The 17,147-nt window shown below is 38.8% G+C and overlaps 2 protein-coding genes across 4 annotated transcripts in view; one reads left to right on the forward strand and one right to left on the reverse strand.

Annotated features, from left to right (window-relative positions):
* Positions 1–2,012, forward strand: cox6b1 (cytochrome c oxidase subunit 6B1). Its single transcript, XM_039684572.2, has 4 exons — positions 1–150; positions 936–1,055; positions 1,583–1,683; positions 1,777–2,012. Exons 2-4 carry the CDS (start codon positions 950–952, stop codon positions 1,828–1,830), a joined length of 261 nt encoding a protein of 86 aa, XP_039540506.1. The 5' UTR covers positions 1–150; positions 936–949; the 3' UTR covers positions 1,831–2,012.
* katnip (katanin interacting protein) overlaps positions 1,600–17,147 on the reverse strand; it is a 27,649-nt gene continuing 12,101 nt past the window's right edge. For all 3 annotated transcript variants that reach the window (XM_039684497.2, XM_039684496.2, XM_039684495.2), the window contains exons 14-27: positions 16,298–17,147; positions 14,264–14,986; positions 12,007–12,215; positions 11,469–11,550; positions 9,113–9,290; positions 8,859–9,024; positions 8,055–8,248; positions 7,908–7,972; positions 7,143–7,253; positions 6,612–6,751; positions 6,141–6,242; positions 4,836–4,996; positions 3,478–3,563; positions 1,600–3,378 (exon numbers count right to left, since the gene is read on the reverse strand). In XM_039684497.2, coding sequence (XP_039540431.2) covers positions 3,320–3,378; positions 3,478–3,563; positions 4,836–4,996; positions 6,141–6,242; positions 6,612–6,751; positions 7,143–7,253; positions 7,908–7,972; positions 8,055–8,248; positions 8,859–9,024; positions 9,113–9,290; positions 11,469–11,550; positions 12,007–12,215; positions 14,264–14,986; positions 16,298–17,147 — 3,126 coding nt within the window. In that variant the 3' untranslated portion in view covers positions 1,600–3,319. The remainder of the gene's footprint in view (positions 3,379–3,477; positions 3,564–4,835; positions 4,997–6,140; positions 6,243–6,611; positions 6,752–7,142; positions 7,254–7,907; positions 7,973–8,054; positions 8,249–8,858; positions 9,025–9,112; positions 9,291–11,468; positions 11,551–12,006; positions 12,216–14,263; positions 14,987–16,297) is intronic.

Here is a 17,147-nt window from a genome sequence, read left to right on the forward strand (position 1 = left end):
CTCAGTCTTTTCAATGTGACCTGATCCGCCATACCGCACGCACAGCACTGCACGAGCGCTCACTATCATCACTCACACAAGTGGATGAGGAGTGTGTGTGACAGTGAACCTGAACTAAAGTCACTTTCAACAGCAAGCCGCCTCAGACAGGTAAAACACATTATGAGACTATATGCTTTCATTGCATGCGCTAATTTAACGCCTGAACTATTGAAATACATTCTTGAAAGTGAGATCAGATATTGATTCTCAACATTGTAAAAGTGAAAGTGTTTGTGTGACGGATCGCCTATTTAAAATACAAAACGAATATCCATTTACATCAAAAATAAATGAAACATAATAGCTACCTATGTGCTATTGTAATATTAATAAAATATATAAATGTATATTCGTATGCACGCCGACTAAAAGCATTTCCTGTACTCTATGCCTATCATTATAGATAATTTAATTACATTCGTTTTATGACCGATGTTTTCTCTTGCTGAATTGAAGCAGTACGGGCAGCTTTACGGTCATATATGGGCATTTTCTGAAATCTCATTTATTAGTCTATGTCAAGCCGTTTTGACTTTTATTTATTCGCAGCAGGATATTACTTATTTTGAAATCAACAATTAAATTTGAAGGCCAGCCTATGGTGACATTTAACTAGAGAAAAGTAATTAACAGATATCAAGAATTATAGTTTTTACTAGTTGGAAGTTTATAGATATCAAACAGAAACCAACGAGTGATGACGTCAATAATTTTCATTTTTACTAGGCGCAATTGAATTGATATCCTGATTAAAAGTTAAAACGGCTTTCAATAGCCTAACGTTACATTTATCTGTTTTTGAATGCGATCGATGCATTTATTTAAGATAGTTTAGGGTCTGTCGAGTTGGTTCTTCATCCGTTTGTATCATACTGTATCTGCATGTCTTAAAGGGACAGCGCGAATCATGGCCGAGGACATTCAGGAGAAACTGGAGAAGTATCGCACGGCACCGTTCGATGCCCGTTTCCCGAACCAGAACCAGACGAAAAACTGCTGGCAGAATTACCTGGGTCAGTCATATACAGGACACATTAAACACACAGCCTCTAATGTGCCAAAACTTGTGTACTGTGGCGGCACAGTGTAGCCTACTATAGACTTCCAGGTCGGTCTACGTCAGAGACTAGGGACTCTGGTCTACATTTATTACGTCGGTTATTGTTTTTGCCAATTGAAAATATTTTTAAACAGAAAAATGATTGTTATATGATAGAATGATTTCTAATTAATACTTGATTAATTAATAATTACTTTCAAAAACATTTTAAAAAATTGTACCAACCCCAAACATTTTAACATTAGTGTACATTCCACCCCAAAATCGAAAGTAAAATAAAATTTTGCTAAAGATAATGAGGCCTGGAACCTGAAATTTGTTGCATTTTTCTATTATTTTTACACACATTTGAAATGGAACCTGTATGCTTTATTATTTTTTTTTTTTTTAGATTCACCTTCAATGAATACCATGAAATTAGCATAGTACTATTTCCCAAAATATATCGAATTATATATATTTTTTTTTATTATTATATAGATTTTTATCGATGCCAAAAAGCTCTGGATGCCAAAGGTGTGGACACAGCCCCATGTGACTGGTACAAGAGGGTCTACAAGTCTCTCTGCCCTCTTTCCTGGGTAAATATCCCCTCATCCCCAACTTCTGTCCAAAGCGTAAGCAGCAGAGTTATACATAAAGACCATTCACTCTCAATATTTGGTGTCGTTCAGATCGAGAAATGGGACACTCAGAGGGACGACGGCTCGTTCCCGGGAAAGATCTGAAGATTCGGGACCCGAAACGCATCTGTGTGTGGTCTCGTCTCACCCCAGCCGAACAGCCTTAGCACTGATTGGTCAAAACCACACCTGTCCGGCTGGAGGATGAGATCCATTGTGAATGTCATTCCTTATATAAAAAAACGTGTTGCACATTCTGCATTAAATTCTCAGGCATTGAAACATGATTCTGTTGTTGCGTGCTTCATGGCGACCCTGTCAACAACAACTCTAGCTAGGCACAAAAAACAAATGGGCATCAGCAGTTACAATCCTAATGGCTGGATTGTACAGCAAACACACTACGTTGGTCAACCGGGAAAAGATTGTACAGATTAGTGGGATTATACACTGAGAATTTATGAGGAAAAACTAGATAGCTGGATTTGCCAAAGCTCACCAGGACTTTAGAGATTTGAGAGTTTTTTTTAAGGCACTTAGTAGAAAATAAACTAGATGTTTAGATGGTCTCTCTTGTACAATTCTTGTAGAAAATAAGTGGGTCAGGCTTTATGCTGCAAGTCATAAGCATCTACATATCTAAATAAACCACTTGTTTTGTCCAAACTCAAGTTTTTGAGTGAGTGACCAAACAATGTCACTCCTATTAAATTCATCAAATCTCGCAACAACTGCTCTAGACTTAACATGAGTTTTCCCATCATGGATTAGGCTTCTGATGAAAACTGGATTTCTAATGGAACAATCCCCATTGAAGGTCCAGTTTGCTCAAGGATTAGGATTAATCCATATTACAATCTGTAGTTTTGAACGCATTACAGACCTCAATCCCAGTCAATGATTTCTGCATCAAGCTGAATTACAAAAATAATAATACTGACGTTTCCAGTTTTCCCCAGTCTTGATTTACATTTGCATAGCAAAAGCAAAAATAGAACCAACAATAAAGTCATAGGTGATATTTAATCATATTTACAGTGAGGTAAACTGGCATCATTTGCATAATAGTTGTAATAGTGTTTTGAATGGACTGTGAAAGGCTTAGAAAAACTGTGTAAATCTGAAATGTTGCTGATATATTACGAAATTTCTACACAATTAGACGAAATATGGCTGCAGGATATATAATCTATGAATTCATTTTATCCCAAGTGTAACACGTGAAAATAGATGTACTGGTGAACATTAATCACAAGGACACTTACTTTAAAACAGGGGTGTCCAAACCTGCTCCTGCCGATCGGCTGTCCTACACACAACCCTAATCAAACACACCTGAAGCAACCAATTAAGGTCTTCAGGTTCAGGTGTGTCTGATTAGGGTTGAAGATGAACTGTGCAGGGAGCAGGGTTGGGCACCCCTGCAAGTTTAAAACATGACTGTCAAGTACAATACAACAACATCATAGCAAAAACAAGCTCTATCATACAGTTAGAGTGTGTGTTTGTGTGTTGAGGTCACTGATTTTTCCAAATATTCCCAGAGGGAAAAAGAGAAACGAAACCTGCTTTCATAAGTCCTGTGGTCTTGCCCTCAGTATCGCTGCTTTCCGTGTTTCCGTGTGTCCGTCATGCAGGTTTTGGGCCGCAGAGCTGAAATTAAAACCATTTTTAGTGAAAGTTTTCTTTTTAAGTAGACTAAGGAATTAATCATCATATTTTTCTTGTGCGTGCGATGATGATTTTGTGCACCTGGGTCCGCTGTCTGTTTCTTCTTGTGCTGGTGAATGATCTGATTCTCATTGGTCAATTTCACATCCTGGTCCTCCACATGAGTGCTATAATAAATGACATTCCATCAACGAGTTTGAGTGACACGGGCCGAATATGCCTACTTACGAACTATATAGTAGGTGAAAAACAGTATGAGAGCTGTGTTCGTAGCATTCATAAAAGAGTAAGCAGAAAGATGACCTTCTACTTCTGTCAAGAGTCTGAAGTGTGCATATGATGGACACTTTACTAAGGACAGCACCAGTGTTGGGTGTAATTTAACTACTTTTCCCTTGAAAATGTAAAGTAAGGGATTACTCTTCATTTATCTGTAATTTAAATACAGTTACTTCTGATGTAATTGAGGTAAATACTGTGTATAGATCAATCCGATCTCACAGCGATTCGTATGCATTTTATGAGCTGTCTAAATATTACGACCGCACTCGAATTATTGTAAAATATGTATGAAAAAAGTGTGAGATCAGACATAAAACAATAGTGGGTTTAACATCAAAATGTATTGTCTGATGCTAAAAAGTATGTTTTTATAATGTAACCTTCTCCACCTTGGTCAGATTAAGGATAATTCATGCAATTTTATAGTATTTATTTGAAAGAATTAAGACTTGTATTATTCAGCTGGTTGAGATTGATATGGGATTTTGAAAGTAATGAGTAATTAAAAGTAATTAAATACTTTTTAGAGATTAATTAGTACAGTAATCTAATTACACTGTTGAAGAGGTAATTAGTAACTAATAATTAATTACTTTTTTAGAGTAACTTACCCAACACTGGACAGCACAAAATCCTACAATATGTACCTTGTATTATTACAGTATGTGATTTCGGATGCAGCGAGACACTTGTACACATGAACACAAAATGCATCATGGGGAAAAAAAAAAAATGCAGCCTGAAAGTGAACTGTTGACCAGATGAATGAAGACAAGAGAGATCACAGAGTCCCATACAGTTTATATACACACACACACAGTTTCTCTTGTCATCATCTGGTCTGTTTAGCATTATGCCCAGGGCATGAGAGAGAGCGATCAGGTCAAACAACGAGTCAGTCAACAGCAGGGTGTGTGTCTTTTGTCTGAGTTTGGCATTCAGTGCTCTTCTTAAGATGTGTATCTGTGTGTTTAATGCATTTATAAGCGCATTTAGCTCATGCAATCTTAAATATAGAGGTTACAAAAGCATCTACACATTGATGAATCGAACACCCCAGGTGTTCATTTAACTAAAAACAACTGAACAGTTAATTATTTACGCAGTTCGTCATAAACAAAAAATCACTATAAAAGTATTGAGTGTTGTGTTTGTACCTGGTAATGGTGCTCTTCTCTCGGTGTGTGATTCGCGTGTTGTCTGAGAACAGTATGGTGTGGTGAGGAACGACGGGATCCAGGGTCGGCAGAATTCCCCGAGAAACGTTTTTCACACACTCTAGAATCCCATTATAGACCAACAGGTCATCGACTAGGAGCTGAAACAACAAACACACATAACACTGAGCTCAGTTCAAAACAGGCAAACATGTCAGACACAGATGCATATTTGTGTGTAAAGGTCTGATCTCACACTGATCATTTAGATTTCAAATCAGCAAGGACCAATTAAATTGATTGAAAGTGACAAAGATGTTACAAAAGATTTCTATTTCAAATAAACGCTGTTCTTCCTTAAAGGAGAACTCCGGCGAACAATGAACCTTTGGTCTAATAAAACATCGGTACAATACAAACCGTTCTCTGAGATTTGTTTTCATGATAATCGAATGTAAAGAGTTTTATCTCTAAAAACTGTTTAGCGTATAATGCTAGTAATGGGGGCATTGACTACGTAAAAAGAAATCGCTAGTTTATACCACTAACAAGGCTCAAAATAGCCCCACACTCACGCAGTAACATAATGAGGGTCCATCCATACATGCAAAACGAAGCATTGAGAACTTTGTGAGTGTACAGACCGAAGATACTTTATGAAGACAGTTCGCGTATACAGACAGGAGCCATCTTAAAAAATAGTCTCGATAAGTCAAACCACGAACGTTGTGCTGAGTGATCTGAACTCTATGAAGTTCAACGAACTTCTGAACTGTATGAACGGCGTTCGGGGATCGACTTATCGCTCTATTTTTTAAGATGGCTCCTGTCTGTATACGCGAACTGTCTTCATATCTTCTTATTAAACGGTCTGTACACTCACAAAGTTCTCAATGCTTCGTTTTGCATGTAGGGACCGTCATTATGTTACTGCGTTAGTGTGGGGCTATTTTGAGTCTTGTTAGTGGTATAAACTAGCGATTTCTTTTTACTTACTCAATGCCCCCATTACTAGCATTATACGCTAAACAGTTTTTAGAGATAAAACTCTTTACATTCGATTATCATGAAAACAAAACTCAGAGAACGATTGACTAGGTACCGATGTTTTATTAGACCAAAGGTTCATTGTTCGCCGGAGTTCTCCTTTAAGGACTTCCTAAAGAATCCTGAAAAAAAAAAGATCAGTTTCCCACAAAAATATGAAGCACAACTGTTTTCAACATTAATAATAATCAAAAATGTTTCTTGAGGTGCCACATACATAAAATATTAGAGTTGTGTGTGTGTGTGTGTGTGTTTTACCCCAAATTCCTTGACTCCTCGTTGAGGTGTTTTGGAATAGTTCCATAATTTGATCATAGAAATAGTCATTGGCTGGTCAAAGATGACATACACACGGTTCACCTGAAGAGACCATACATGAGAGAGTGGCACGTAACAACAGGGCACGGTTTTTGACCACATTTTAATATAAATCACACTGGGATGTTTTGCAAGGCTACACTCTTTGAAGAAAAGGCTCTAAATCATTTTATGGATTTAATTTAGTTTTATGTATTTTTTTGATTTTGATTAAAATGTACGAATTGAACAACATACTTTATCACTAGAAAAAATGTAAATAACTTGTTAAAAATTAAAGTATTATGCACCCTCATATAGAAGCTTTTGTCATTATATTGAGTCTAGAACCCTCGAGTTCTATAATAGAACCCCATTGAAACCTGTTGTTCTAAGAGTGTATGATCTCAGATTCACACAGTTTGTCCTCACCAGTCCAGGCAGCACTGGTGTGAGCCACATGTGTCGCCCATCATGTGTGTTATTGATCCCATCGATCAGTTTATCAGGTGTGCGGACGTCACCACACACGTTATCCAACACGTTCACGCTGTCGGGGAACGCAGCGATGTCTGCGTGACAAACTGTTCAAGAAAATGACGTTATATAAGCTGTTGAGTGTCTAAAGTTAGATTCATATAACGCTTTACACAATACAGATTGTTTCAAAGCAGCTAAAAATGACAACAACTGTCAATGCAGCATCAATTATGAAACATATTCAATGTCATATGATAAGATAAGTGTCATAACAGCTCATATTCAGTGTGGATTCAGTTCACTTCAATAATAGTGACAATTTTGTTGAGTTGAATGAGTGTTTATATGATTTAAGAGGACACAAATTTGTATAATGACATGGATAATGTGGTTTAAGAGAACAATTCCTGAGTCCTCATACTTAAAATGGCTTAAAAAGCATATGTTTTATTAAAAATGTAATGTGTGAGCTCATAAGGATACTGTTGTCACTGAGCGGTATCTTCTGGTTGTTCTGGTCATAGAGCTCCAGTCCATTAAGGCCGATGTAGTACGGGTCGCCCCACGTTGTCAACAACTGTAACTGGAAGATAACTGACACACATTCAGTCAAGGAAAAACTCATCACACACACACACACACACACACACACACACACACACAAAAATGATCATGGATCAATGGAAAAGTGGAAAATACATTTTGTAATGACAAAATAGAAATTAAGGTTTTTGATGAAAACTAATATTTTTTTCCGAGTCATTTGATTCTTTTCGTTCGTTGAATGAACCAAATGACTCAATTTGATAAACAGATTTGAACAGCAGAGTCACGAACGCTCATCACAGAACAGAGCAAAGCGAGCATTTGTGCTTATAAAACTTAAACTCATTTTTTTTTATTTTTATTTTAAATGACCACTTGTTTCGCTTGATAAGACCCTTATTCATCGTCTGGAATCGTTTAAAGCCCTTTGAAGCTGCACTGAAACTCTCATTTGGACCTTGAATCGTTTGGACCCCATTGAAGTCCATTATATGGAGATGTTTTCATCAAAAACTTTAATTTCTTTTCGACTGAAGAAAGAAAGACGTGGACATCTTTGATGACATGGGGGTGAGTAAATTATCAGCAAAAATTTTTTTAAAGGGAAATACTCCTTTAACTTTGCTTCCAACACTTCTATTTAATGAATGTGCCATCAGGACAGATGTAATGTGAGGAACTGATATTTTATTATTAGGATACATCCACACGGCCTCAATGGAGCTTCATAATCCATACTGGCCGACTCATCTCTCCGGGTCCTGCCCCTGAAAGCACACATTGTCTTGTCTTATCATCTAGCATTTTTTAAGCAAAGACATGTGTAATAATACCCGAAGCTTGCTGTACCAATCAGCATGCGTGTCATCTGTGTTTTTGCTGGTGGCAGTGAGGGCGGCAGTGCTCGGGTTGGACTGAAGGTAGTCAATGAACAGAACCTCCTGTGCGAAGTCGAAGTGGCAATTCCCCGGACCTTTGCGAATGAGAAATCCCTCGAGAGGAGAAATACACACTCCGTCCAGGAACACGTGCACAACCTTCACCTGGAGGACACACATGAGCATGTGAAGTAGTGTGTGCTTATGTAGAGTACTGTAGCTGTTTGTGAAGGTCTGCAAAACTCACACTGCACAGAATAAATGGATTATTGTCGCTCAAAAAAAAAAAAAAAAAAAAGAAACAAATCTGAACTGCTTTCTGCCGCCAAAGCAAACGCACTTCCAAAGATTTAGGACTCAAATTGATGCAGTTAAACCGACACCATTGTTAGGGTTCGTATTACTAAGTGCTGAGGAAGAGCTGAACTTAAATAAATGGACTTTTCATTTCTGACACACTGTTTAAGCGGTAGACCAATCACAACAGACTGGGCCGTCTGACCAATCAGAGTAGAGCAGGCTCTCAGAAAGGAGAGCCTGATTAATCCTTAAACCATATGGTGAGAAAAGAGCTGATGCTGCAATGCATATTATAAGAAAATGTGTGTTTTTAACCTTTGATGCATGTAAACCCATTGTAGGAGACTCCAAAACACAATTAGGAACCTTAAAAATAGCATAATACGGATACTTTACAAACACTTGATCACACAGCGGGTGAAATAATCTTGAATTGCACAGCAAAAGTTTTGTACCGAACTTCTTTAATTCTCACCCCTCTGTAAGAGTCTTCAGGCGATTTGTTGTAGTTCCATATTCTGAATCCGGTGATCGTCTGCGGCTGGTCGAACCTCACGGTGAGTGTGTGATCACAGCCAGATGTGAAGGGAATCAGCCACATGTGTTTATCATCTGACGTGATATTCGTCCCATCAAACAACCTGAGAGAGAAAGAAAACAGGATTTAAATCTCCATTTCAATTATGACACACAGAACGCCTCTGAAAGGGAAAGTCCAGGTTCACTGACTTGTCCAGAGTTCGAAGGTCATTGCTGTACTCTGGGAGGTCGTTGAGGTCACACGGTGATGCTGTTACCATAGAGACATCAAGAGGGATACTCTCACCGCCCTTACCAACGACTTCTAACCCTGTCAATCCCACATAGTGAGGATCACCCCACGATGACATCAGATTCATCTGCAGGACTACAAACACATCAGAGATTAAGGATTCTACTCAATTCACATTTATCTGAACAGCGCTTTTCACAAAATGCAGTTTCACATAAAATCAATGCAGAAAATAAACACGGCAATGACAAATATACCTCAAACATACTGGGAAAATGATGAAAAGCGTAGTCTGTTAGGTTACAGGTAAAACTCTCTTAAGAACCTACAGATCTTTAGTCATCTACAGATTTTTGTGATGTTTTGAGCAACTTTTAATGATTTCCCAAGTCTTTTGAATGTTAATTCTTCTAATCTTGCTACTTGTAATCATGTTTCTGATCTTGTGTTTTCTAATTACCATATATTGTATAGCTATAAATAGCAGTTGTACTTTTATAAGTGTGAGGGGACTTTTAATGTTTCTATGTCTACTTTGAAGTATATATGAAGAGCTCTTTTCCAAAACGCGTTAAACGACATTTTTAAAAAAAATGAGTTTGTCGTGTCAAGTATGCTGTGGACAGAACCCTTTCACTGCTCTATCAACGTTTCATGCCGAATCGCTATATTTCCTTGTTTAAAATGTACTGCAAGATACAGTTTCTTTCCAAACCACGATAAGCGCCAGCCCTGTTTTTAGCCTAAACACGATAAATCCTCAAATTCAATGAGCGCTCTACACAATCCAGCACGGCGGCACTCTGAACAGAGGTTTATTATGTTCATTCATTCCTCAAAATGAGTCCTAGTTTTCTAGTCGACTAGTAGTAGATCATTTAAGCCATTTGTATTATCAGTAATCACATATATTGATTTAATTAAATGGGAGAGAAACCATATGAGCGTTTTTAATTGCATATTCCGCATCTCAACGTATGCATAAAGCTTGCCACAAAGAACCGGCAAAAGTAATGATTATGCATGAAACATTTGCATTGTTTATTAATAAACTAGTGTTTTCTGTCAGTGTCAGCAACAAAGATAAAGTTGATGATGCTTACTCGCCATCTTCGCAGTGAACGCGCATAGAGAAACGCATACTTCGAATTAGCCTACATATGCAGAGAGTTGCCAATTTATTTTAGTTTTTAATTGTTTTGTTTAAAAGTAGATATTTAAAGCTTTCTGTAGCTTAGTTCTCAGGCCTGTGTGAGGCAAGCATCGCGGTGTTTCGGTTCATATTATGAGACGCGCTCCGGTTCACCTGCGCGCCTCTGTGTCCTGATTATATTGTCTGATATTTACTTCTAATGTATTAATCCAGTCAATTTGTCGATGAAACATTTATTAAAATGAAGATACAATTTATATGAAACGAAATTTACAAGCTTTCTACAAAACAAAACTTAATAAGTGGTCAAAATCATGTCTGACGCACTCCAAATATTTTCCGATATTGGGCAGCTTTTGAATTTTGATCCTATCTTACTCATCTCATGCGGTTCCCTTTTCATAGCCTACTCAACATAGATGAAATAATAAAAATAAGTAATGTAATATTATTAAAAACAAATGTGAAATGTTTATTTTGTTTTTTTGTTTTTTTTTTTAACTTATATTTAAGCGTCATGCTGCTCCGCTTTGCTCACATGTTATGTAGCCTGTGTGTGTGTGTGCATGTGCTGGAGGGGTGCCCATCCCTTTTTTGAATATCGTTATCATATATTGATCATTTTTAATAATTCGTTTTTTTCATGCATATGTTGAAATTGGTATTAATAATTTGTTTTTTTTTCATGCATATGTTGAAATTGGTACTATTTGTTTGAGGTTTATTTCGATTTATAGCGTTTTGGAAAAAAAATAAAATTAACTTTTAAATTATCATTAACAAGATTGTTGTTTGATTTAATAATTATTGTTCAAAATGTTCAGACTGAACCAATAAAACATTTAAACAGGATAATTTGAATATTCACAAAATGTGTGGGTCTAGGTAAAAAATGTAGTTTTCCTGAAAACTATTGAAATGGATTTATAGCGCTTTGGAAAAGAGCTCTTCATATTTATATGGATATGGTATTTTTAATATTTAATATTTTTATAAATTAATGTATATATATATATATATTTGAGTATACACATATATGCGTGTGTGTGTAGACACTGATCATGATGTGATATTAAAATATGGCCTTTGAATAAATATTTTTTCTCCGGCGTTGTGTGTGTGAGATTTGTGCTTTTGTCCTGTGATTGACTGATACTCACTGCTGCCTGTGTAAAGTCCAGTTGTCTCCTGTGCAGCATCATCAGCACACGGTTCAGCGGCGGGCATGCAGTCCAGATCCATCTGAAGCAAAACACAATTCCAATTTAATAGGTGCTATTTATATATGTATCCTGCATTTATAACGGTATTTATTTCATTTGCATAGTATAGTTTATTTTCTTGAAGGCAGACTTCTAAAAGAACATTTTGACACTGCATGCTAACCTCTTAGGATGTAAAATTATTACTGATTTAAAAAAACATGATCTTTCAGAAATCATTTTAATATTTGCTGTTGAAATGTTATCAATGTTGAAAACAGTTGTGCTGCTTCATTTATTTTTTTTGATGAAAAGAATATAAAAAAACAGCATTTATTTGAAATTGAAAGCTTTTGTACCACTATAAATGCCTTCACGGTCACTTTTGATCAATCCTTGATAAAAGCATTCATTTCTTTAAAAAAAGAATGTTGTTTAAATGTTACAAAGGAGGCAAAAGTATCTATGAAACGAGTATCTTCCCCCTGACACACACCGGCGTCTCCTTGCTCCTGAAGCCGGCCTGTGTGAAGGGTCTCTCCTCTCCTTCCCCATCAGCCGTACGCGGGCGCTGCAGCTCCTCTTCCTCAACGCTCGGCACATCCGTCTCCAGCTCACCCCCAAACGTGTCATCAAACCGGGCCATGGCCTCCAGGATGTCATCATCGGTGGTGAACAGGATCGTATCTCCAAACTGATCCAGGGCTGAAGGAAACAAAACTATGATGAAGTCACAATATGATACTGATCTCACGATACGATACTCTCACACAGCCAAAATAGAGTTGTAATTATATTTAAACTTTTGGGTAGTATTTTGTTAATTAATTAAATTAATTAAATAGTTAATTAATTGGGTAGTAGTTTTTAAATTTATTAATAATATTAAAGTCCCTCTACAGTCAATAATTGTATCCCTTAAAGGGATACTCCACTTTTTTTGGAAATAGGCTCATTAACTCCCTCAGAGTTAAACAGTTGAGTTTTACCGTTTTCGAACGTATTCAGCCGATTTTCTGATATTTAGAAGAATATCAGTAACCAGACAGTTTCTGGTCTCATTGACTTTCATTAGTATATTTTTTCCTACTATGGAAGTCAATGAGACCAGAAACTGTCTGGTTACAGATATTCTTCTAAATATCAGAAAATCGGCTGAATGGATTTGAAAACGGTAAAACTCAACTGTTTCACTCTGGGGGAGTGGTAAAATGAGCCTATTTCCAAAAAAAGTGGAGTATCCCTTTAAACCTCATCTATGATCATCAAAATTACACATTTAAATGTTTTTTTTTTGGGAAAATAATTTCTTCATGCCTTAAAATAGCTTAAATGGAACTCTACACCCTTGATTAATTTAGAACATTAATATGCAAATGAGTCCCCGCCTCCACTCACACCAGCTCGTACTACCTGATCCACTTGGTCAACTGCAGTAAACGCTACACAATGACAAGTGGATATATTGCTTTACTTCAGCCACATTCCAGAAATTGATTCAGAAGAAGAGGAAGAGTAAATTATACAGGCTCGTCCACAGGTCGAGGTATCAGAATAGTAATGTGTTTTATGTTTTATGTTACGCTCTCTACAATGTCGGACACATAACGGTAATTGATATAATTAGACTTTGGCTTGAATGACTATGTTATCAAACAGCTAACAAACCATGTTCCCGTTTCGTTTGCCATCTCAGAGTCAGAAATCTGCCTTCTAAAAATCAGCATCCCTAAAAAGCAATGAAAGGAAAAGCGCCAGGATTGGATCCATGTTTGTGACGGAGAGGCCGGACAGATTCAAACCGCGTCTGGTTCACTGCAGGAAATACTGAGCTAATGTGTTGACAGATGAATTGGCAGAAGTGTGTATTAAAAACACCACATAGACATACAGGGGTTGGACAATGAAACTGAAACACCTGGTTTTACAACACAATAATATGTTAGTATGGTGAGGGCCTCATTTTGCATCCAAATACAGCACCAATTCATCTTGGGAATGACAGATAGAAGTCCTTCACAGTGACCAGAGGGATTATGAGCCGTTCCTCTTCCAGAACAGTGTCCAGGTCACTATATGATGCTGGTAGACTCAATAATATTTAGATCTGGTGACTGTGCATGTTCAACGTCACTTTCATCTTCATCAAACCCTTCTGTCACAAGTCTTGCTGTGTGTGTTGGTGCAAGATCATGCTGATACACGATTTGGGCATCAGGTGCTCGTGATCCTCCAGAAGGGTTTGGTAGTCCTCGGCAGTGTCGTGTCCATCAAATACAATCAGGATTGTCATGATATTGGAGCTCAAACCATCACTGATCCACCCGTGCTTCACTCTGAAGATTGGCCGCCAGGCATATAGATGTGAAACCTCCAACATTGGCCAGTGTTTCAGTTTCATTGTCCAACCCCTGTATTAACAAGACTAAAAACTTGATTTTCACCACAGTAAACATGGAAGATCAAATGCCTGACCTCCTGGGTTTACCATATTTGATGCTAAATATAAATATTGGGTGAACCATCCACCATACATAGTTGCATTTTTGTATTGTGAAATGATATGTTGTTACACAGCTAACATTTATGCTTTCATCTAAAGCGATTTACACTGCATTCAAGGTATTCATTTTACCAGTACATAAAATCAAACCCACGGCCTTGGTGTTCCTAGTGCCAAGTATTGTTTGAGCTGCTACAGGAATGCAATTAATTAGCAAGCATTTTGCTTTCGACGATCTTTCTGTCCATACCTCCTGAGAGCGTTCCAGAAGCTTTGGCGATCTCCCCTTGGAAGATGCAACGTCCATCAAGACTCATTTCCATTTCCCTTGCTCCTCTGAACGAGTGTATCCTGGACTTGTTGTAATTCCAAACACGGATCATCGCGAGGCAGCATCTAACACCCAGATCCACGGAGATCACGTGCCTGCGGCCCGGGGTGAACGGAGCCAGCCAGAGGTGCATGTCGTCCTGCGTCAGGTGTACGCCGTCTATCAGGTTGGTGACGACCCGTGGGTCTTTCCCGTAGGCCGGCAGGATGTTGATGTCAGGCGGGTCGGCAGTGATGTGGACTGGTTTGACCGGCTCACCGGTGGAGGAAAAGATCTCGATACCGTTGAGGCCGACGTAGTGACGGTCGCCCCACGTGGACATGATGTTGATGACGAGGTGGCGGCCTTGCGGGAGCACCGGGATCTCGAAGTCCTCATCAGGGTCGCGAGGGTCATCTTCAGGGTCGTCAAAACCAGGCAGCGCTGAGGCGGAGGGGCGTCGGGTGGAGGCGGGTGTCGTGCGGGACTGACGCTGAACAAACTCATCAAATATATCGCCCTCCAGTCCCATGTTGGAGATTCGCCCTCGCTGACACTGGTTAAATTTTGTTAACGAGTCCCATGATTCCATTAACGGGTCATCCGGTTCACACCAATGAGGCTTGAGTCTTCTGTTTTGGCCGGATGATGGGCTGCTTTCCTCTACGGCAACAAGAACAAACAAATAAATAAAATAGCCATTAAAGGGTTAGTTCACCCAAAAATGAAAATTAAGTCATTAATTACTCACCCCCATGCTGTACCAACCCCGTAAGACCTTCGTTCGTCTTCAGAACACAAATGAAGATATTTTTGATTAAATTTGAGAGCGGTCTCACTGACGGCCCAGAAAGTCAATGAAGAAAATGTTTAAATATCCCATGTGACTACAGTGGCTCAACTATAAGTTTATCAAGCGACGAGAATACTTTTTGTGCGAAAAAACAAACAAAAATAACGACTATATTCGACTATTCCTTTTCTTCCTTGTTGGCCTGAAACGAGACTTCAATACGATTTCCACGACGCATGCGCGAGAATTGAACTGAAGTAGTTGAAGGAGATCGCAATTCTTGCGCAAGCGTGATGGAAATCTATTTTTGTTTGTTTTTTCGCACAAAAAGTATTCTCGTCGCTTGATAAACTTATAGTTGAGCCACTGTAGGCACATGGAATATTTAAACATTTTCTTCATTGACTTTATGGGCCGTCAAGTGTCATTCCCTTAGGAGCCTATGTGGTAGTTATACAGCTCTCAAATATAATCAAAAATATCTTCATTTGTGTTCCGAAGACGAACGAAGGTCTTACGGGGGTTGGTACAGCATGGGGGTGAGTAAGTAATGACTTAATTTTCCTTTTTGGGTGAACTAACCCTTTAATGTACAGAAACACTGATCATTAGCCTTTAAAAGGTGCATAAATACCAGGGAAATATGATTGGCTGCAACCCAATTTGCACATTTCTAGTAAGCAATGTTACTTTAAGTTTTGACATAGTTCCAAGTGAATCATTATCTTCAACAAAAAATATATGTATAAAGAGAGGGATTTACAAACACATTTTCATCTTTGGGATAAAGTGCACTATAAAACAAGTAAATAGTCCAATTTTCATTTACAGATTTAAAGTTGATTTTGAAATGTAGGTTCAAACAATTGAAAAAAGCTTCAAAATCACATTCCTTGACATTATTCTACAGCAAAACAATCAAAAGAGAACTAACCTGGGCTGGGCAAAATGGCAAAATAAAAACATTTTAGTTGATTATTAGTCAATATTGTTAATTTCACACCATAACTGGGGATGTAAATGCATTCCACATGCTTGTTAGAGCTCAATAATTAATGTAAACGTCACAGAATAGCTATCATTAAATCGTTTTGCGCAGCACTAACCTTAATCATGCATACTACTCTAGACAGCTAGTATGCACATACAGATGTAGCTGTGGTGTACTTTAAGAAATGCACCTGTTGCGGTGAAGTCGCTGCTGCGGTTGGGTTGTGTTTTGTGTAGAGATCGTGCTGAACCTCTCCTGCCACTGACGGGTCGCTCCGTCCTCTCAAAGCGCTCATCCCACAGGTCCAAATCCTGGTCCAACCGATCGCTCAACTGTTGCTCTAGGTGCGATTCTTGTTCTGTCTGCATGCTCGGGTCTCTCTCATGTTTGGCCTCAAGCTTATAACTCAGCCCCAAATCGGGGTCCAACTCCAAGGAATCAGAACTGAGTTTACGGGACGCTCTCCTCTGCGCCCCCTTGTGGCTGGACGCCTCTTTGCAGGCACGTACGGGGTTGCATGAGATTTCAGGGAGCACTGAGTGTTTGGATGTGTTCTGCTGTTGGAGCCACTGAGGTCGAGACGCTTTGGCTTCATCCGGTGCGCTCTGATTCACAGGCCGGAGCCAAAGTGGGATCCGACTGGAGGATGGTTGCGTGGTCACCGTCTCCATCGCCTCCACATCCTTGCGTTCAGAGGGTAAAGAGAGATCCAAAGGGGGAGAGTCTCTTTGCATTGCCGCCACACAGCTGCCAGGGTTAACCAGGTTAGTGTCACTTTCTGATTTGTCCTGGTTTGTTTCTACAACTGGAATGTCAGTATTCGACTCCTGAGGCTCATGGTCATGTGGGCTGCAGTCTTGCAGACTGTGTCCTGAAGAGACAGGGCTTGGAGTGGTGCACTCTGGGAGATGTGGTTCCTGGAGTTCAATGGAGTTGTTGTAGTCGAAGACTTGGTTACCACAACCCTTCTCCAGCTGACCCTCGAAGACCAGAGTGCTGTTCACATACAAGCGAACATGCCGAGCGCCCACGTCCAGATC

The sequence above is a fragment of the Pimephales promelas genome, chromosome 22, assembly GCF_988280905.1.
Source record: "Pimephales promelas chromosome 22, fPimPro1.hap1.1, whole genome shotgun sequence".
Taxonomy (NCBI): Eukaryota; Metazoa; Chordata; class Actinopteri; order Cypriniformes; family Leuciscidae; genus Pimephales; species Pimephales promelas.

Excerpts from the sequence above, each read along its gene's own strand:
- cox6b1 (XM_039684572.2), top strand. The coding sequence starts at position 950 with ATGGCCGAGGACATTCAGGAGAAACTGGAGAAGTATCGCACGGCACCG. Across the intron at positions 1,056-1,582 it reads CTGCTGGCAGAATTACCTGG|ATTTTTATCGATGCCAAAAA; the intron begins GTCAGTCATATA and ends ATTATTATATAG. Across the intron at positions 1,684-1,776 it reads CTCTCTGCCCTCTTTCCTGG|ATCGAGAAATGGGACACTCA; the intron begins GTAAATATCCCC and ends GGTGTCGTTCAG.